Source organism: Dipodomys spectabilis, unplaced genomic scaffold, assembly GCF_019054845.1.
Source record: "Dipodomys spectabilis isolate Male_0828 unplaced genomic scaffold, ASM1905484v1 ptg000147l, whole genome shotgun sequence".
Classification (NCBI taxonomy): domain Eukaryota; kingdom Metazoa; phylum Chordata; class Mammalia; order Rodentia; family Heteromyidae; genus Dipodomys; species Dipodomys spectabilis.
Window position 1 is genome coordinate 10,212,915 of NW_024870824.1, and position 21,550 is coordinate 10,234,464.

At 38.2% G+C, this 21,550-nt stretch overlaps 1 protein-coding gene across 5 annotated transcripts in view; it reads right to left on the bottom strand.

The window, feature by feature from the left end:
• Positions 1-21,550, bottom strand: part of Nr3c1 (nuclear receptor subfamily 3 group C member 1) — a 147,838-nt gene that overhangs the window by 14,324 nt on the left and 111,964 nt on the right. For 4 of the 5 annotated variants that reach the window (XM_042691923.1, XM_042691922.1, XM_042691924.1 and 1 more), the window contains exons 3-6: positions 12,060-12,226; positions 6,607-6,723; positions 1,267-1,542; positions 275-419 (exon numbers count right to left, since the gene is read on the bottom strand). In XM_042691923.1, coding sequence (XP_042547857.1) covers positions 275-419; positions 1,267-1,542; positions 6,607-6,723; positions 12,060-12,226 — 705 coding nt within the window. The remainder of the gene's footprint in view (positions 1-274; positions 420-1,266; positions 1,543-6,606; positions 6,724-12,059; positions 12,227-21,550) is intronic. The other variant, XM_042691925.1, reaches the window with a different exon arrangement.

Consider the following 21,550-nt stretch of genomic DNA (forward strand, 5'->3'; position numbering starts at 1 on the left):
AACTGGGGTTACAGGTACAAGCCACCATACCTAGCTAAAGATACAGTCCCAGGACAGTAATAGTCCCACATGCATATTTGTTTAGTTGCTTTATATTGCATTTGATCTATCCCAAACATGAAAACCAGCTGTTTCAAGTCTGTACAGTTCCTAGATAGCTTATAGGATTGATTCAATCCTGAATTCTTACAGTGGAAATCTAGTCCATTTGGAAACCATCAGCTGATGAAACATACCATATAAATGAGAATAGGGAAAATGACTCATTACTTACTCATCAATAATCAGATCAGGAGCAAAGCACAGCAAATTTGCACTGGTCTGTCTGTAGGACCTCCAGCCCAGGGCAAACGCCATGAGGAACATCCAGGAGTACTGTAAGAGGGTCATTTGGTCATCCAGGTGTAAATTCCTGAAGCCTGATTAAGAGGAATAAGGCACAGGGTAAATCTTGAGTAGCCTAAGAGAAGATCATCTCTCTGGGAACTGCCAAAGAGCAAGTAGGTCAATTAGCCTTGAAGTGAGGCCTAACAGAGAAGTGAACACAGCTTCCTTTTGTCATCTGACACATCAAGACCCCAACCTTCAGAAGTTTTAGTAAGTACCCAGTTTTTGTTCCCTTGTCTGTTTAAGTAAACACAAACTAAACAGTAAGAGAAAGAGCCAGGAGTCCTGTTTTTTTGTTGTGGTTTTTAACTCAGTGAATTTAAATAAAAAGTTTCCGTTTTTTCACTCTTCTTACCCCCATGGTGATAGGAGGTTACTTATTTGTGCCCTGCTTCTATCTGTGTCACCTTAAGCTTGTCAGTCCCCCTCTCTCTAGGGTTGGCCCTAACAGCCTTCTCCTATTCCATACCAAGTGCCAACAGGGAAACCTGTTGGTTCAACGTTATCTTCAAACTTAGATAAAAATGTACATTCAATGTGTCATATTTCATTTAGTCAACAGCCCAAACTGTTTGGCTTTAGTACATTTTGGCAGTCAGTACACCTGATGTTTAACCATTTTTAAAACAAGCTAAAGGAAAACAAATGGAATTTAGACATACATTTCTTCCCCTAGATATCAGTGAGAGTAAAGGTAGGGAAGTGTATGCAAGTTTTATCAGTCTTCTCCCCCACCTGTGCAAATTCACCTGACTGCTTCTCAGAGAAAAGTTAAAAGCGAGGAAGAAAAACAAGATATGCCAAGAGATCAAAGTCATACAAAACCCATTTAAAAAAATCAAGGTTTATTCTGTAGCTGTGTCAACATTTGCATCTTACCTGGTATAGCCTTCGCCCACTTCACCGCTGCGATCACTTGGCGTCCTCCTAACATGTTGAGTGTGGTCATGATCCTCCACGTTGTGTCTGGAATAGAGCTGTCGTACCCTGCATATAATACCTCAGGTTCAATGACCTCCAACAGTGATACCAAGGTGGGGGTGAGCTGTGGTAAGGTGGCCGGGACTATTGTTTTGTTGGGATTTTCAGAAGTGTCCTGTGGGACTCCTGTAGTGGCTTGCTGAATTCCTTTTATTTTTTTCTTTGTTTTTCGAGCTGTGAGTATTGAAAAATTACACAGAAATGAATTGTAGTAGGAAGTTAAGTATTTGGTCATCCAGACGTAAGCGTGATATTGCAGTACTATTAAGTTATTTGCAATCATTTTCAATAGTTCTGAAACTGTTCCCCCAAAAGGAGAAATATTTCATTTAGCAGTGGTGATAGTGACATGCAATACGAGATCCTTTTGTCCTTGAAAACAAAAGCTGCATTCCCATACATGCTTTGCTTCAAGTAACTCAGTAACTTTATGATAGAGCTAAAGGTCTACCTTAAATCTTATGTCACTGTTAAAGCTACCTGAACAAATCACTTCTGTAAACTATTTAGTCTCATTTTCACTCTGAAAATTTCACCTAAGTTATATAGGACAAGTTGCATTTGTAATAAAAAACAGCACATCAGAAATTATAGCTCTGGGTCAGTCTACATTATGGTTGTGTGAGTAAGACAGTGACCATTGGTACAGGTGCATAGAAGTCTTCCTTACCAGTATAGGAAGGTGACATAGATGACGCACTAGTTTTGGCAGTGCTGAGATTTGAGCTCAAGATCTTGTGCTTGCTAGGTAGGGACTTGTTTTTGCTTCATTTACTTTTTGTCAGTGGCTGGCCTCATACTGTAATCCTCCTAACATAGTTGTGTTTATAAATGCAAGTTGCTACACTGAGCTAATTTGCTGAGACAAGATCTGCCTGACTTTGCACCAACATCTTACTGTTCCTGAGTAGTTGGGCTTATTGTAGTGAGCTATTAAATCAATCCTCTACATTACTCTCAAATAGAGAACTGAGAGCCCTAAGGGCAAGAAATGTACCTGACTCAGAGGTGAAGGATGCCAACTATTTTGCAAAGAGAAAGTAAACAAAATGATTTCTAAATAACAAAATACTAGTGTGAGGAGCTATTTCACACTATTGAGTGTTAGGGGGAAAAGACATTGAAGATATTCTGTAAGCATTAAGAAATTTAAGAATTTTTAAAAAGCCGGACTCCGGTGGCTCATGCCTGTAATCCTAGCTACTCAGGAGGCTAAGATCTGAGGATTGAGTTTCAAAGCCAGCCTGGGCAGGAAAGTCCATGAAACTCTTATCTCCAATAAACCACCAGAAAACCAGAAGTGGCGTTGTAGCTCAAGTGGTAGAGCACTAGCCTTGAGCTGAAGAGCTGAGGGACAGCACCCAGGCCCAGAGTTCAGGCCCCATGACCGGACCCTTCCCCCCAAAAAAGAAAACTTCAAGAAGTTGAGCTAGTAGAACTCCATAGAGTAGTGATAAAACGTTAAAAAGGCAGAGTTCTTGTACATGGGAAACCTTTCAAAAGTCTTTTACAAAAACTCAGATCCCAAATCTACACTGAATGATACTGTAAAAACTTCATGTAACCATGACTTCTCGTGGTGTATGGTAAAGGAAGAAAGGTTAGTAATAAGCTGGGGATTTAAAAAATCATTTTCTGTGTGACTCAGTGTGTAATTAATTTTGGTCTACCTGTGGTCCAGATAAGGATGATGCTTTTTCTAGCACTGGGGGTGGAAGCAGGGCTGTGTACATGTTAAGCAAGCACTCTACTATTTAGCTACGTTCCCAGCTGATCTTGCTGGATAAAGTTCAGAAAGTGCTAATAAACTGAATTGTGCTACATCCATAAGTTAATACCAATACATTTTCAAAGTATCCTCAGCAAGGAGTTAAGCATCAGTAAGTATAGAATCTCTATAGAAGTATCCAGATGCTTGCAATAATACCACTTGCTCTTAAATAGAGATAAATCTTGTTAAGTAAGTCTATGTGCCTATTAAGATCTATTTAACTGTTTGTACCAAAAACATTTATACCAAAAGTAAAGATATAGTTAGGAATGATTACAAGATACCTTAAAACATGGAGGATCACCATAATAAACTTATCTAAATTTAAATGCCCAGGACTGTAAGCAGTGAAGAAGTCTACCTCAAAATAAATCTTGAGGTTTACTTGGTATGGGGCAACAGTATCAAAATACAACCCTTGGAGCAATACTAAGTTACACTGCCAGAGATAACTGGGCTGAAGCACTAACTGCTTTAGCAAAGTTAACTCTGGGGCTATCATCAAAACTGCTTGGCTTGGGAAGAGGGGGAAAGAAAAACAGCCTTTATGAGGGGCATGAGTACAAGCAGGATGGGGTGAATGAGGGTGAATATGGCTGAAGACTGCTTTCATGTGTGAAAGTATAGAAGTGAATCATGGTGAAAACGTGATTTTAGAAAGGGGTTGTGATAGGTGGGGTGAGGCTGGATTATGTTGTATCTGTGAGTGGAAATGACACAGTAAAATCTTCCCTGCATAACTAATGTATGCTAAATTGAAAAATGCTTGGCTGAGGTGCTGAGAACATATCTAAATAGTTAGAGAGCAGGAAAAAGTAGCTGGGGGCTGGCGGATAGCTCACGCCTAAAATCCTAGCTACTCAGAAGGCTGAGATCTGAGGATCACAATTCAAAGCCAGCCCGGGCAGGAAAGTCTACGTGAGTGAAAGAGACTCTTATCTCCAATTAATCACTCAAAAACTGGAAGTGGTGCTATGGCAGGGGAGAGAGAGAGGGAGAGAGGGTGGGAGGGAGGGAGACAGAGAGAGGGAGGGAGGGAGGGGGAGAGAGAGAGGAAGGGAGGGAGGGAGAGAAGGAGAGAGAGAGAGAGAGAGAGAGAGAGAGAGAGAATATGAATAGGGGGAAAAATCTAGCCAGAGAGTTTGTCTGTAACAAAGTAAAGGATATATATTTTCTTTTCTTTTCTTTTTTGTCAGTTGTGGAGCCTGAACTCTGGGCCTGGGCGCTCTCCCTCAGCTCTTCAGCCCAAGGCTAGTGTCTACCACTTGAGCCACAGCGCCACTTCCAGCTTTTTTTTGCTCATGTGGTGCTGTGGAATTGAACCCAGGGCCTTATGCATGCAAGGCAAGCGCTCTACCACTGAGCCACCTTCCCAGCCCTATTTTTTTATATGTAAGAAAAAGAAACTACTTTTTTTTAGCACTTAAAGTGAGCCCTTTGAATGTTAATTAATCTCTCACTTTTGTAACGCACTTTCAAGGCTGATATAGGAGGACCCTGAGTTTGATGGTGGTTTGGGCTCTTATAGTGAGATTCTGTCTTAAAAAAACAAAACTAATCAACCAAATAACAACAAACAATTTCCAAACAGAAATATGCTAGCAATGCAGTCAGGTTTAAGCAACCTGGCCATAGTTAAAACAGTGTACGGTTTGGGAATTAGGTTTTAGTAACCTATTAGTGATATAAAGTCTGTACAAGGTTGCCCCCAAAGTCTTTCTTATCAAAAGAACCATACGATTCTACTTTATTCTTATCTAGTCTACCACTATACTCATTTAGTTGGTCTCAAAACAAGACTAGTCTAAACCATAAATGTGAGCATGTCTCTATCCTTACTTTTTCAACTACTTCCTACTCATCTTTTTTTTTTTTTTGGGTCCGGTCGTGGGGCCTGAACTCTGGGCCTGGACGCTGTCCCTTAGCTCTTCAGCTTAAGGCTAGCACTCTACCACTTGAGCCACAGCGCCACTTCCGGCTTTTTTCTTTTTGCTTATATGGTGCTGAGGAATCGAACCCAGGGCCTCATGCATGCAAGGCAAGCGCTCTACCACTGAGCCAACTTCCCAGCCCCTACTCATCTTTTTTTAATAATCTAAAAAATCAACATTAGTTCTTCTAGGATGTCTTTCCTGACTTTCTGGACAAAATTAGGTAGCTTCCCACTTGTTCCTTCTGTGATGTGATCTGTTTTATCATTGTCATGCAATCCAGACACAGTAAACTCCTTGCAGAGCATTGGACTTCATTTTAGGTATGCTTATTGGTGAATACTTGCTTCATGAAAGTGCTATAGTCTCCACAAGTAGTAAGCAACCCAAGTAATTAGATCACTGCTTTCATAGAATTTGCCCTTTTAACTTCAGTAAAATTCTAAATTCTTTTAGAGGAAAGTTGAGGGTTTTTTTTAAATGGTAATATCAGTGTTAGTTATACAACTTGTTATATAAATAGGACTATGAAACTCAAACTTATAACTAGTTTTGGATTTGTTCTTGAAAGACAAAACCCATCCAATGCCTCAAGTTTTCCTTTTTCTCTTTGGCAGAGCTGTAATTAGGCATCTTTTTCAAAGGAAAAGGTGATACTGGGGTTTGAATGCAGGGTCTGACAATTGCTAAGCAGGTGCTCTACCACTTTAGTTTAAAACCTTCTGGCTTTCATTATTTTTCAGCTAGGATGTTGCATTTTTCTGCAGCTGGCCTGAACCACAATCCTCCATTTTATGCTTCTTCACACATAGCTGGGAAGACACCACCTCCAGCTTTTTCGGTTGAGATGGACTCTTTCAGACTTTTTGCTGGGGCTATATTCAAACCAAGACCTTAATCTCTACTTCTTGAGTAGCTAGGATTATGTATGAGCTACTGAGTCCAACTACAAAGTTTTTTAAAAGAGAAGGAAAATGGACATGGAGATACATATGACATAGGAATACTTCCAACCCTAGGGAACAAATGAGCTGAAAAAAGTAAGAAATATAAAAGATATTTCCAAGTAAGTTCATTTAGATGTTATAAGAACTGGTGGAAGAACCCAATATACTTTATTGGGCAATAATATAAAATTATGCTAGCTAAGCACATGTAAACTATTATATCTGCTTAAGCGGTAAGTAAAATTACCAGCTAGGTTCTAGGGCATGTAATACTAGCTATTTAGGTGGCTGAGATCTTGAGGATTGTAGTTCAAGGCCAGCCCAAGCAGAAAAGTAGTAAGGCTCCATCTCTTTTCAGGGAAACTACATGCAGTGGTATGTGCCTGATCCCAGCAACTACGGGGAAACCTTAAGTAGGTGGATCATAATCCAGGCATAATGCCTAGGTAAGAAGTGGAACCCTATCCTAAAAATACCCAGCAAAAACCAAGGCTCAGTAGGCACAGAGTACAAATTCCAGTACTGGGGGGAAAGTAAAATAACAATTTTGACATGATAGAGAGGTAATTCCTTTCAGATAGTACCTTACCTTCCAGGTTCATTCCAGCTTGAAGACATTTTCGATAGCGGCATGCTGGGCAGTTTTTTCTTCGAATTTTATCAATGATACAATCATTTCTTCCAGCACAAAGATAATTGTGCTGTCCTATATAACATAAAAGGCAGAGTTAAAATGCCATGGGTCTTTAGGACCAATGTGGCTGCCCAGTATTTTTTATGGTGAGCTTCTTTGGAACTTGGCTGTTATTTTCCCAAAACAAAACCAAAGTTACCTAAGGAAGGTAACAGTTTATTTATATACACTGACATTAATTACAAAATTCAGAAGCTAGAAAAGTCTCTCATTCTGCTCCACAAATTGAAAAGAGTTTAATAAAGGGCACAAGTCAAAGGTATACCACCACTTTAATACATTTTTATAAACTGAACATCTCCAAATAAGTAGCCCTCATATCAAGCAAGGAACAGAATGGTGTCCAATATATCTGCTTCATGTCTGAGTCTAGTCACTACTAATCAAACGCAAGTTCTTTTTTTGTATAAATTATGTTTTTACATTAGTTAAGAAAGTAAATTTAAAAAATACTATGGCAGCTGGGCACCACTGGCTCAAACCTGTAATCCTAGCTACTCAGGAGGCTGAGATCTGAGGTTCAAGGTTAAAAACCAGCCCAGGTAGGAAAGTCCATGAAACTCTTAACGCCAATAAACCACCAGAAAACCGGAAGTGGCGCTGTAGCTCAAGTGGGAGAGTGCTAGCCCTGACTTGAAGAGCTGAGGACGGTGCCAAGGCCGAGTTCAAGCTGCACAACCCACAATAAATAAACAAACAAATAAATAAATAAATAAACTATGGGAGTTCTAAAGGGACCTTGTCATGCCATGATATACAAACAAAATCTTCTCATTTGAACTGCAGTAACATACGATGAGTCAAAATGGATGATCAGTCATAGTTGAATGATCAGTAATGCCAGCAAATGGCTAGATAGATCTTACAAATTTTCAGAATATAAAATGTTTGAATGTTTGAATTTACCTTGACTCGGGTTATTAATTTAAGACAGTTACTGTCTAAATTTTCTGTTATTCAGTATTGAGTATTAAGAATTTTAATTCTGTTTTGGCAAAATATTTTCAGCAAAAGCCTTTTTAAAAGGGATAGACTAAAAGCCATCTTCCCATTCATTCTTACAGTCTTCTGAAGAAAATTACCGAAGGACTAGCATGTCTTTGTAAATACAATAGATAAGTAAGATTTCATGTACCTTACACTGACTGAACAACATTTCTCAAGAATAATACTCAAAGAAAAGTTATAATACCAATTCACTAGTCTGCATATATCTGGTCTCACTGCTATGAAAAGATTCTTTACTTCAACCTAATATTTACTAAAAAATTGTTTCTTCCTTATAAATCATACTTTTCTCTTTAAATCTTAGTTTGAAGTAGATGGTCAACCATATGATGTTTAATTCTTTGTGGAAAATGGGCCATGATGTTGACTAAGGATGTATAATTAGGCTTTATTCCAGATTTTCTACTGCCAAGGGCTGTGCTAGCTATAACAGTTCCTTTCGGTGTTTGTAAGCTTAATATAGCACTAACCCCAAAAGATTCTTTTAGAAAGCAAAAGTAGGAATAACAGACAATGGTTGAGGCATCTATAAAAGTTTAACTCCGTAAGAATATCTTGCCAGGCGCTGGTGGCTCACGCCTGTAATCCTAGCTACTCAGGAGGCTGAGATCTGAGGATCGTGGTTCAAAGCCAGCCCGGGCAGGAGAGACCGTGAGACTCCTATCTCCAATAAACCACCAGAAAACCGGAAGTGGCGCTGTAGCTCAACTGGTAGAGCACTCGCCTTGAGCTGAAGAGCTGAGGGACAGCGCCCAGGCCCAGAGTTCAAGCCCCACGACCGACAAAAAAAAAAAAAAAAAAAAAAAAGAATATCCCTAAATAGGGCTGGGAAGGTTGCTCAGTGGTAGAGCACTTGCCTTGCATGAATGAGGCCCTGGGTTCGATTCCTCAGCACCACATAAGCAGAAAAAGCCAGAAATGGCACTGAGCTCAAGTGGTAGAGTGCTAGCCTTGAACTGAAGAGCTGAGGGACAGTGCCCAGACCCTGAGTTCAAGCCCCAAGACTGGCAAAAAAAGAAAGAAAAGATTGACAAGAATATCCCTAAATAAGAAATCCCAATGGTCTGTAAGATGCTAATACTAGGTTGTATGCGGAGCATAGCAGAAACACTGCTCTTGGCTCAAGGACACTGTACTTTATTCCTAAATTAGAATTTCAGATTATTAGTATGGAGCTGGCAAGTGTGCTGCTCCTTATCCATAAAACAAGCAGTTTCCACTTGTGTTCACTATTCCACAAGGCATGTCCATGTACTAATACTCATTTCCCACATATCCTTTTAAATAAGATGAGATAGCTATGTTTTCTTCCACTGGTTCAAGTCCCTTTGTAAAACATAGTAAATTTAAATATAAGTTATTTAAAATAGTTATACAAAGGGGTTTCAATTGAACATGTCTATTTATGAGTATTAATGCATCTTGATCAATATCACCTTTTCTATCAATCTTCCTAGTTCTTCCCAGTTCCCTTTTTTGGGGGGTCTGGTCGTGGGGCCTGAACTCTGGCCTGGGCACTGTCCCTCAGCTCTTCAGCTCAAGGCTAGCACTCTACCACTTGAGGCACAGCACCACTTCCGGCTTTTGTCTTTTTACTTATGTGGTGCTGAGGAATCGAACCCAGGGCCTCATGCATGCAAGGCAAGCGCTCTACCACTGAGCCACCTTCCCAGCTCCTCCCCCCCCCCCCCCAGTTCCCTTTTAACTACTAAAAGTTAGTGAAGAGTATTTGTAACAACAGAAACTTCTTAATGTTGTCTTAATGTTGTTTACATAGTACACACACACAGAGTTAAAACTGTTTTCAGCAAGTAATTCTGGTTTTCTATTTATGGTAAATGTAATAGCCAGCTTTCAAGATGGCCCAAAGTGACCTGTTTCCTGATATTTAATATTCCCTTCTGATGATATAACAAGATTGGCCTCTGATCAGTAAAATATGTCAGAAGTGGTGGTATGCTACATGTTCTGCTGCATTGTTTACAATCTCTTGGAACATTTGTTATGGGGGAAGCTAGCTGATACACTGAAAGTAGCCTTAGAGGAGGCCAATGTAGTGAAGAAGCTTTTGCTAAAAGCCATGTGAGTGAACTTAGAAGTGAACCATCAAGGCCCAGCCCAGACTTTAAATGACTACAGCCCAGTGACTGCCTGAACCTAACTTCACAGAGGCCTTGACCACCAAGCTGTGCTTCTAGATTCCTGACTCAAACTGCATGACATAATAAGTGTTGCTTTAAGCTACTGATTTTAGGGTTAATTTTTTTTAATGAGCAATAATTACTAGTGTACATATAGCGTATGTTACAAATTTTTATAGAAAATTATTTTCTCAATGTTTAATAATTTTTTAATAAAAACTACCTTTAATTTGCTTATCTCCTTTCTGATCTACCAAGAAAGATTACATGCACTTCTGGGCAAAGGAATAAAAAAAAGAAAAACTGATATGGGGAAAAAAGACTAGAAAGAAATGGAAAACCTTACTGTTCATGGAAGAGCAACACACCAAGAATACTGAATGAAAAATTCAACACAAAATATCATTGGTTCTGGGTTGCTTGGGCAATAAAACATCTATAGATTTTCTAAAAATAAATTTTGGGGAAAGGAGGGGAAATGTATCCTTTGTAACATGCTGAAAATGGAGCAGACAATATATGATTCCAGTTATACTATCTGTCTCTTTATCATTGTTAAGGTGTTGCAAAGTAAGCATGTGTCTGGGCTTCAAATTTTTCATAATGCCTAGAATATGGAAACCATGGTTAGAGTATGAAAAGATTACAAAAGTTTAGATCTGGGAAGTGCTTCTGAATATATTCAAATCCAAATGAGGAGGAAACAGAACAATGTGATCTAATTAATGTCATCCACATTTCAACTTTGTCAGTAATATAATCTCACTATGATACTTTACTGAAATATTTGCAAATAGTGTATCTAATTTTCAATTAAATTCTACGCAAAAAGCAAGTGTAAGAACCTATTTTTAAAGCAATGATTCAGTTTCAGGACCATGACTTGCCATAATTTTATAATTCAGAGGTAATGTTAGCTTTTTTCTGGTTTACTTGCATTTCAATGCTCCTAGATTGGACGTGTGTCTCCAACATCAGTCCTGTCCACTTACCTCCAGGGTATTATATTTGGTTACAGTGGATGACACAGTTGACCCTTAAAGGCATTTGCATTTGTAACCCTATTTTACAAAAATAAGTGAAAAATATTTTTCATCTCATAAGTTGTTTCATTGCCTCATTCTGAATTTCATTTTCAAAAATCCATTTGCCAATTTTAATATATATATATATACACACACAGCAATATATATATATATATACACATACACAGCAATATTTTAATACTCAAGCAATTAAGAAAGTCAAGAGTATCTTATCTTCACTTTACATAGCACTATGTGTTAAGTAGCATCCACGCTATTGGAAGCATTGCAGAAGGGTGGTCTTACTTTATGATTCTCCTGGGTAGGTAGGAGCTATCACAAACTTGCATCCTTGTAGTATAATTTTATAATAAAAGGACTCCTCTAACTCTCAAAGATATACAATACAACTCTAGCCAAATAACATTGACTCCTTATATGAGGATTATTAGTTTCTTTTAAAAAAAAAATCAGAGCTTTAGGTAACCCATTCAGGCCACACTGATTTCAAACTGTTTTGCAACTAACTAAATTATATACCTATTTTTTTCCCCAAGAGGATTCAGTGGTTGAGACAAAATGCTGTGACTGCCCTGTCAGCATTCTGTATCCGTAACATGAGTTAGGTTTATATTAAGTTTCTTTCCTGATAACAGGTAGGTTTTCTAACTCTTGCCTCTATATTCCAATCTCTGTACTCCAGTAGACTGTAATGTCCCTCAGGGACTGGAACAGGATTTAATGATATCCCACCATTTAGCATGATTGCCTGGGCTTGATAAGGGGTTAAATGAATGAGTGGATACCCTTTGCCCCTCACAGATCTCATTGCCACTCAAGTCTGCCTAACCAAAATAGTTTGTGGTTTTGAAATCAACTTCAGTATGAGAATTGACAGCCTAGGATCTCATACTATGAGCATATATTAATGCTTATAATGCCAAAACTATTTTACATGATAGCACTTTCTTACAATATTGATTCACCCAGATTCTCCCATCAATTTATATACTTTCCCCATTTTATTCTAGTTGTGCTTGTGTTGTTTTTAAAAAATATCTCCTTCCCCTCTGAAGACCAAGGACCTCTGTACTGAGGCTGGGCTTTGCATACAGTGGAAATTTCAAAATCCACTGCAAGAAATAGGAAACATAAAACTCTTCAAAACACACACTACCTTCCACTGCTCTTTTGAAGAATACTTTGCAGCTTCCACATGTCAAGACCCCATAATGACACCCTGAAGCTTCATCAGAGCACACCAGGCAGAGTTTGGGAGGTGGTCCCGTTGCTGTTGAGGAGCTAGAAGGAGGCGAGCTTACATCTGGTCTCATTCCAGGGCTAAAGGAGAAGGAAAAAACAGGAATGTCAGAAAATATCTCTCCTCTTCTCATGCAATTCAGCATGTTCACGCTGAACTCTGTCTTCTAGCACTAGCAGGAACTCAAATATTCTATCTGAATGTTAGAAAATTAAGAAGTATTTTCCCCAAAGAATGGTAAGATTGTAGTTTAGCAATCAATCATAATTTTTGTGATTTATTTTTATGATTTATTCTTATACATTTATACTATATGTATTTAGAAAATGGATAACTCATGTATTTATCACTATGATTGAAAGAGGATATTTCCATCATCCATAAAATAATTTTTACCCCTTTCATTCCTTAGGGAACCAGTCAATCAAGTCTTATTACAATTTTATCCATGTTCTCTACTTTTGTTTACCACGTTAGTGTTTAGTCCTGTATCTCTTATTGTCAACGTCATTACTTAGAAAAGATGAATGCAGAAACAGAACAGATGAATGCAGAAATATCACATTTGTGAAAGATAAACAGGCTTTCAAATCCGAGGAACATCCTGCTTCTCCGTGAAAACATCTCAAAGAAAAGGGTGAAATGTAAACCTCCAGCTTTTACCAGGTCTCATTTTTGTTTTGTAAGTTTATTACAATAGGACTATAAGTCTAGTGGTTGTTTGAAATGTTTTCAAGAAAACATTTAAACTCTTGGGAAGACCAAAACAAATACAATGGCTAAATATTCTTTACCTACACCTATAAACACCAAATCTTAATATTTTATGTTTGTTTATAAATGTATGTCCATAAAGCAATAAAAATAAAGAACAAATTATTGCTTTTTTGTACTTTTTGTATTAAGTGATAACACTGGTTTTCAATATTGTTTCTTCCTAAGGAACTTCATTTCATACACTAACTTTACAACTGAAATTATGGAGCTAAAAAGAATTTCTAGCCTTCTTATAAGAGAGACTGCTTCTTATCTGGTTATGTGTTCTCAAGCAGACTTGAACATAAGCACAGTAGCAAACTTCCTCCAAAGAGCTCCTTGCACCTTGCTATCTCTCTGCTCATCTAGAAGGGTTTAATAAATAGGATAGCTAAGCCAGGCCCAAAGAAACATAGGTCCCATGGTTTCCCTTATTTGCAATAACTAGTACATGAGTAGGACAAGTAGAAAAGGTCAAAAGCTATGTATATATGACCATATAAGATGATGTTAAGCGAAATGAACCCCAAGATAGGGATACAATTATTTTTTTGTCGGTCATGGGGCTGGGCCTGAGCGCTGTCCCTCAGCTCTTCAGCTCAAGGCTAGCTCTCAACCACTTAAGCTACAACGCCACTTCCGGTTTTCTGGTGGTTTATGGAGATAAGAGTTTCATGGACTTTCCTGCCCAGGCTGGCTTTGACCATGATCCTCAGATCTCAGGTTCCTGAGTAGCTAGGATTGCAGGCATGAGCCACCGGCATCCGGCTATATTTTTTTCTTTCTTACTATTGTTTCTAACAGATTTATAATGTACCATGTGATTTTTTTTTTTTGTTTCTTTGTATGTTCCCCCCACCCACGGCATAACCTCTGTTTTTACTGTATTTGATGTCAGTGCCCTGCATCTTGTATACACTTCTCTAATTTGGGAAGGGGAAGGGAAAAAACAAAATGCTTAAATAGGGATGCAGGTTGACCCATTGTAATGAGATGTATAAGACACGATGTTGAAAGCAAATTTTACAACTTTGGTGGGGGGAGCGGTGGATAGGTGGGGAGGGAGTTGGTAGTTGTGGAGGTGGGGAGGGAAGGGATGGTAGGGGATAAACAAAGGACTAGGCAACAATGCTCAATAGGAAATGTACTCATAACCTAGCTCATGTAACTGTAACTCCTCTGTATGGTATTTTTACAATAAAAGATGTACAAGACAGAAAACAAAAAAAAATAGGACAGCATTTCCTGCATCCCAGTTCTGAGAACAGGCCCCAGGGTTTCATTTGTTCTCTGAACATTGCTGAGGAATAATTTCTACATGTTTTCATATCACAATTGATTTCTTGCTGGATTTGGGAGCAGACTGGCTGTATATTGAAGGCCTGTAAGAGAATAACCTAAATGGCCCTGATGAATGGGAAACTTATGACCGATAGAGAGGCGCTGCTTTGCAGCAGGGTTTTTCATAGAAGCAGGAAGGTCCTGGTGTGAATGAAAAGAGTAGCAATGTGTTTAGGAAGCAACCATGTCTTTAGCTTCTGTTTTGAACATGCTCCTATTCCTGCTCAGCCATTTCACCTGACACCTATTTTTAGGGACCAGTTGCTTGCATGTGTAGGTTATGGAAAGTGAGTGTACTGTTTAAAGTGTCATAATCTTTCTTGAGAATGTTTGATTTTATTTACTATAAACATGCATTTTTTTATTTTTTGTTTTTGGTTGGTCATGGAGTTTGAACTCTGGGCCTGGGCACTGTCCCTCACCACTTCAGCTCAAGGCTAGTGCTCTACCTCTTGAGCCACAGCACCACTTCCAACATGCATTTTTTAATATATTTATATTTTATTTTTTGTGTTGGTCCTGGGACTTGAACTCAGGGCTTGGGCTCTGTCTCTGAGTTTCTTTTGCTTAAGGCTAGTGCTCTGCCACTTCAGCCACAGCTCCACTTCTGGCTTTTTGGTGATTAACTGCAGGTAAGAGTCTCATAGAGTTTCCTACCCAGGCTGGCTTCAAACCGCAATCCTCAGATCTCAGCCTCCCGAGTAGCCAGGATTACAGGCATGAGCCACCAGTGCCATAAATTTATATTCTATACTTCCATGAGTACACTCTCATTTATCCTCTGAACAGCTTTGTTCTAAGGATGTCACCACTTCCAGATGAAGTCAGACAAGCAGAGGCAGGTGGCTGGTTGGGAGCCTACTTGTGGTTAAACTGACATGTTTCAGATCTGAGCTGTACCTCTTAATAGCTTGCATGACCTTGGGTAGTAGACTGAACCTGAGTTATCTCATTGGTGCTGGAGAAGACAGTGTCTGTGAGTTATGACAATAAAACACAGAAAAATTCTGGTACATAATTTCTGCCTTTAAGCAGGTACTCAATATACATTCATTCTTCTCTTTCAGAAAAACATTTTAAGAATAAACACTATGTAATGAGAAGGTAAGTATTAAGCTGAAAACCTAGGATATTATTATCCAGATTGTCAAATACAACTTAGAATCTATGCAAAATGAGTTCAGCCCACTCACATGTAAGGTGCAGATGGCAAGTGGGAAAGTTAAAGCTAAATGAAAAGAAAGAATAGTAACTGAGAATCTGGACCGTAAGTCAGGCTCTTGGCATTTCTTCAGGCAGTCATCTGGGCTATATCAGATAAGAACAGAGTGCATGGAAAGCTGCCAGGTGGACCACAGACATCAATGGAGAAAAAAAGTCTATACTGAACACCATGAATACAAAATGGTATTCATTTGTAAATGTTATTCAGTTGTAAATGTTATTTGCTATGATATTATTACAAAAACTGGGGTACAACAAAATGGTTAGAATGCAAGATCTAACTCACCATTGCCCTCTTTTAATAAGAAGCCAAAGTACACTAAAATAACAGCATGCTTCGCCTATTTTGAATGGGGGAGCAAAATATTCTGGTCTCAGTGGTGTCATCTGTAATAGTTGCCGCTTACTCAACAGGTCTGCCACACAGTCTGAAGATGTGGAGAGGTCCTGTTTAAAACTGATTATGCCCAGGGTAGTATCGTTTAAATGAAGAGCCACAGAGAAAACATATACTTGAATGATGTTGATTCCTAGTCAGAATAGCAAGTGTGTTCAACATGAGTCATGCCAGAGGTTACTGAGCTTCCGTTAGAGTTGAGAGAGAGGGAAGAGACTAATATCTGTTTTTAAAGTAATTGAAAGGAGGGTCATGGCTGGATCATGAAAGTTAAGCACAGACCTTAAGAAGAAATGTCCAGGTAAATGGGACCCATTCATTCTGCAATCACTTCCTGCACCTGAATGCCAGGCACTGAGTTTCAGAAGCCATTATAGGTATGAAATTCATTACTGAGATGATAACGAACCTTGAAGCTTTTTATCTGGGAAGGAGGGGCAGAATTACCTATTAGCTGCTCTATGACACTGTCCCACTAGGAGGACATTCAGTCTTATGCACAGACAAATCTCGGTTCAAATCCCAGCCCTAGGGCTGTATGTAGCTGTGTGACGGTGGCAGGCTGATCTAACCACTTTGAGTCTTTATTAGCACCATTTTACACACTGTGTGGTTTATATTAGTTATATAAAGCCCTGGTATATATTTGATTATTGTCAATGGGTCTTTCCCTTGCCCCTAGAGATTACTCTTTTTACTCCCCTCTCATTCCTCCTCCCCAACTGGAGAACTCAAATCCAAGAGAAATGCTAAACAACTTGGCTGAGAGCTCAGGGAAGGTTAATCCTCATTCAGAAGCTTAAGTTCAGGTAATTATAGATAAGCTTTCCTGATATAATGTCAATGTAACTCTAACTCTGTTACACTTAACTATCTTGCACTTGAATGATTTTGTAATACAGGTTGAGTATTCCTTATCCAAAATACATGAGCCTGGAAGTATCTCAGATTGTCTATGTGGAGTTTTAAATATGCTCTGAAACCTGAGTGTCATGTCACTGCTCAAAAAGCACTGGATTTTGAAGGATTCATATATTGGGGAGTAAGGATGCTCAACCTGTATCAGCCATTAGTAATTTGGGAAATAGTGGTTCACAGAATTTTTCTCATCTTTCAAATATTAACAGTGTCTTACAAATTTTTAATTTGTGTTTGAAATGTGTATTCTGTCAACTGGTAAATACTATAAGTTGTTTTCCTTAAAGTACAAAGATTTCTTAAAGTACAAAGATTGCTTTAGTCCTTTTGGAAAAGTATCTACCCAAAGCAGAAACATAATTTCTTTCGCATGGTATCTGTTTCTCAGTCAAGTACAACTTAAATATTTTTCTTATGGACGATTTTCTTTGAGACAACCACCAAATGTTATGTACAAACTAAGTGTTTTATTCATCTTTCCATTTTGGCATTCAAATATCCAAGAGATATATATGTATTGCCAAGTGCCAGTGGCTCACACTTGAAGCCCTAGCTAATTAGGCAGCTGAGGTCCCAGGTTCAAAGCCAGCCAGGCAGACAGATTGGAGAGACTTTAATCTATCTCTACCCAGCAAAGACTCAGAAGTGAGTGATTCAAATAGTAGAGTGCCAGACATGGACCAAAAAAGCTAAGCAAGAGAGAGTATGAATCTCAAGTTCAAACCCCAGTATTGGTGCACACAAAAACCATTATAAAATAATTATTAAAAGTAAAATATTATGTGTGTGCATGGGTTATTGGTGAAGTTTTTAAATCAGAAGTTAAAATTCATAATCTAGCCACCCTGTAGTAGCTTGGTGATCTTTTAACCTTTCTACATTCTCAATTGTTTTATTTTCACGGGGACAGTAATGTGCCTACTCAAAAGATATGGCATTGTTTACTAAATTTGAGGCTTTTCCACAACAAGGCTATTGCAAAGTGAATTTAATCATTTTTAATGTGATGTAAGAATCCACTTGAAGAAAAAGGAGAACCAGTATTATTACCTCAGAGAAAAAGTTTTAACTAACATGGGAAAAGTCTTGGAACTACAGCTGCTACAACTGGATTAATTTTTAACAACTATAAATGGAATAAGTATACTCTCATTGGCTTGTCAGTGTTCAAATATCACAAGGCTCTACTTGTCAGTAGGGAGCAGTTTTGTTACCAAGGACAGTTTCAGTTGTCACAATTGGGAATATACTGCTGGTACTTACAGCAGCCCCTACAACAGAGAAGTATTCAGCTTCAGATGTCAATAATGCTGAGGTTCAGAAACCTTTGCCATTAATCTGGAAGTAACAAAGTGGAAGGAAAACAGAAAACAGGGACCAGAAACCTTTTCAAATTGATTGGTTTGGGGAAAGAGAGAGAGGGAGAGTATCAGAGGGATAAGTGATCAAAGTACATTGTAACTCATATATGGATGTGTCAGACTGAAACCCTATATACAACTAATGGATGATAATAAACAATATGGGAAGAACAAACAAGGAGTAACTGTTCTATTGAGACACTTTCAAATAGTTTTTTATTCAAGCCAAGTCCAAAGAGACTCAAAAACAGATCTGAGGACCAGAGATGATACAGGCCTACTTACCAATGATAGGATTAGCTGCAGTCAGTAATTTAGTTTTATTTTTCCCTCTAGGGCCAGCACTAAAAGCTAGTTTTTACACATTAAAGTCACCTGCACTTCTTATCTTTGCTCATTAGGAAAAATGTAAATACTCAGCTGCACACACCAGGTGATTATATTTTCTAACTGCCCGTTTATCTTTAGCTAAAGGATTACTGGCTTGATTAATAATAAGCTACATAATAATTTTCAAATCAAATCAAAATGTACTTTAGGGGAAGACTTTCACTATATTTCTGTTAGATGGTTTCCATAGAACACATTTTATATTACTTTCAGCAAGTTAAAGAAACACTAATTGTTCTCTTTGCATTTACTGAGAGAGGTTTTAACTTTGGGTGCATATTAAGACAGCTCTTCTAAAGTATATATCATTTCTATTCACTTATCTTAGGAGGAAGTTTGAGCAACAAGACCTGCATAGTAATGGACCAAAAATGTTTTTGGAAAATGGTGGTTTCTAGACTGAAGACCCACCTTTGTTCTCATTTGATGCTGTTTTTCTGAACCCATGTGGGTAATCCCTAGTTGGGAACGTAGAGAATTATGACTGTGACATCTCCAAGGAAGGCAAGACACGTTGGAGATAAAGCACAACTCCTAACTTTTTTCAAGTATGTATATCACACATCTTTGAAATGCCCCTCATTTGCACTTGAAGTATGATGACAGCTTATTTCTATTTTATTCTATTCTTAAAAGAGATTTAAATGACACATACTCTTCATGGTAACTCATGCATAAATGCAGAAAGTACCACATCCTGCTTCTTATTCCTACAGTACTAGGTCATGGGTTTTTGTGAAGTGTGTGTTGTGTTCCTAGGGACTGAAGCCCTTGTACATACTAGGCAAGTGATTTACCTTTTGAGCCACGGCTCTACCCTTTTTGTTTGTTTGTCGTCTCTGTGATAGGGACTAACTTTATTCAAACTAAACCTAAAGTTCATGATCTTCCTGCTTCCTCCTCCTCAATATATGGGGTTATGTGCATATGCTATCACACCTGATTATCTCATATAGCCTTTCCTTCCTGTTCACTCTGACTGCCATTGCTGCGTCTCACCCTGGGCCTTAACCTATTCAATATACTCTTGGCCTTGCCTTCATATTTTCCCATTGTACCCCACACACCGAAAGTATTTTCATAATTGAAAATATCAGGGGCTTTACCAGAGCATATAAGCACAACATGCTTCACAAACTGTTTTTTTTCTCCAATCATGTTTTCTCCTACTCTCTTACCTCAAACCATTTGGTTTATCATTTCAGAGAGCCTGTATTTGATGAACATTTACAAAGACTTACAATGGGCCACATTCCTCCTTGGAATCTTTGCTAAGATCTTGTCCTCCAGCTTGAAATGTCCACTATGGCATTTCTGATCCTTGATAGCATCTAGACTCTCTTAAACACTGCCATAGAGTGCTATGAGATTTTGCATACATGTATATATGTATATAGTATATATACTATATATCTCCTGTTGCTACTAGTAGCTTCTTTGAAGTCAGGGCTATTGTTTGGGCTTCTTCATATCACCAGTGTCTCATAAAGAGTTCAGTTATATGCTATTTTATATTATATTTAGAATTTGAAGCAGCTTATGAAATTATACTCCAAATTATAGATATCACACCTTGTGAGTAGGAACTACTACTCAAGTTCATTATGTATTTTTTCATTTAATCCTCTCCATAGTCCTATGTGGTGGGTATTGTTTTCAACATCAGATTTATAGAAAGATTTATAGAAGTGGGTTTTCCTAACTGTGCCCTAACATGTCCCTTACATCAAGCATTTGGTTCTTCGGGTAGCAAAATCAACATGGTTAGCCAATATCCTACTCTTTGCTACGATGAAATGTCAAGACTGAGGAGTTATCCAGGTCCTCTCTTTAAGGAACAGTGTTTCCTACTTTGTACTTTGATGTATCACTAACCTGAAGCAAAAATTTTCAAATTACATGTTCTCACTGTTATTCATAATTTTCCAAGGAAGATTTTACCCAAATAAAGGTTGTTACAGCATATCAAAAAGGTGTAAACTGATGCCTTAAAATCATGTGACAATCTGTTAGATCACTATTCCAGGACGGTATGAAGTCTAGATTTGAATTCAAGTTCCCAAGTCCATTGCTGTTTTATTTTAAGCATATACTTACATCAAACTCTTGACTATCTATGGCAGATTCTATTAGGACATTTTAATGATAGTAACTACAGAAACTTTTCTGTTTCATAGAAACTAAGGGGAAATGATACCCAAATAATAGTTACTATAGGTAACAAATGAACATTCATTAATACCCACATATTAGTTACTCTGCACTCTCCAGATTTAAAGGGTTGACTATACATTTTTAAAATGTGTGATACAGATCAACAGAACACAACAGAGGATGGATCCAGAAATAAATCTATAGTTACTGATACCTAGTCTCAACAAACGTTCAAAAAATATGTGCTAGGGCTGGGAAGATGGCTCAGTGGTAGAGTGCTTGACTTGCCCTGGGTTCGATTCCTCAGCACCACATAAGCAAAAAGAAAAAAGCCAGAAGTGGCACTGTGGCTCAAGTGGTAGAGCACTAGCCTTGAGCTGAAGAGCTGAGGGACAGCGCCCAGGCCCAGAGTTCAGGCCCTAAGACCAGACCAAAAAAAAAAAAAATGTGCTAAAGGGCAAATGCTTTAACAAATGAAACTGGAAAACAGGATATCCACATGTAAGGTACTAAGACTACATCTTTAATTACTCACTTTGTATAAAACCTAACTCAAAATCATTCAAAGAGTTTAAGACTTGAAACTCAAACTACCATAAGAAACATAGGGAAATATTAGGGAAAAAAAGGAAACCCAATCAATACATGGACAAATAAACTGAACAGACAGTTCTTAAAAGAAATTCAAAGAATACATGATACTGAGATCCTATCTCACTTCAGTCAGAATGGCTGTCATCAAAGAGAACAAACAACAACAAATGCTGGTGAGGATGAAGGGTAGGGGGAATTCCATATTGTTGGTGAGGATATAAATAGCAGCCACTATAGAAATCAGTATAGAGAGGCCCTCAAAAAAACTA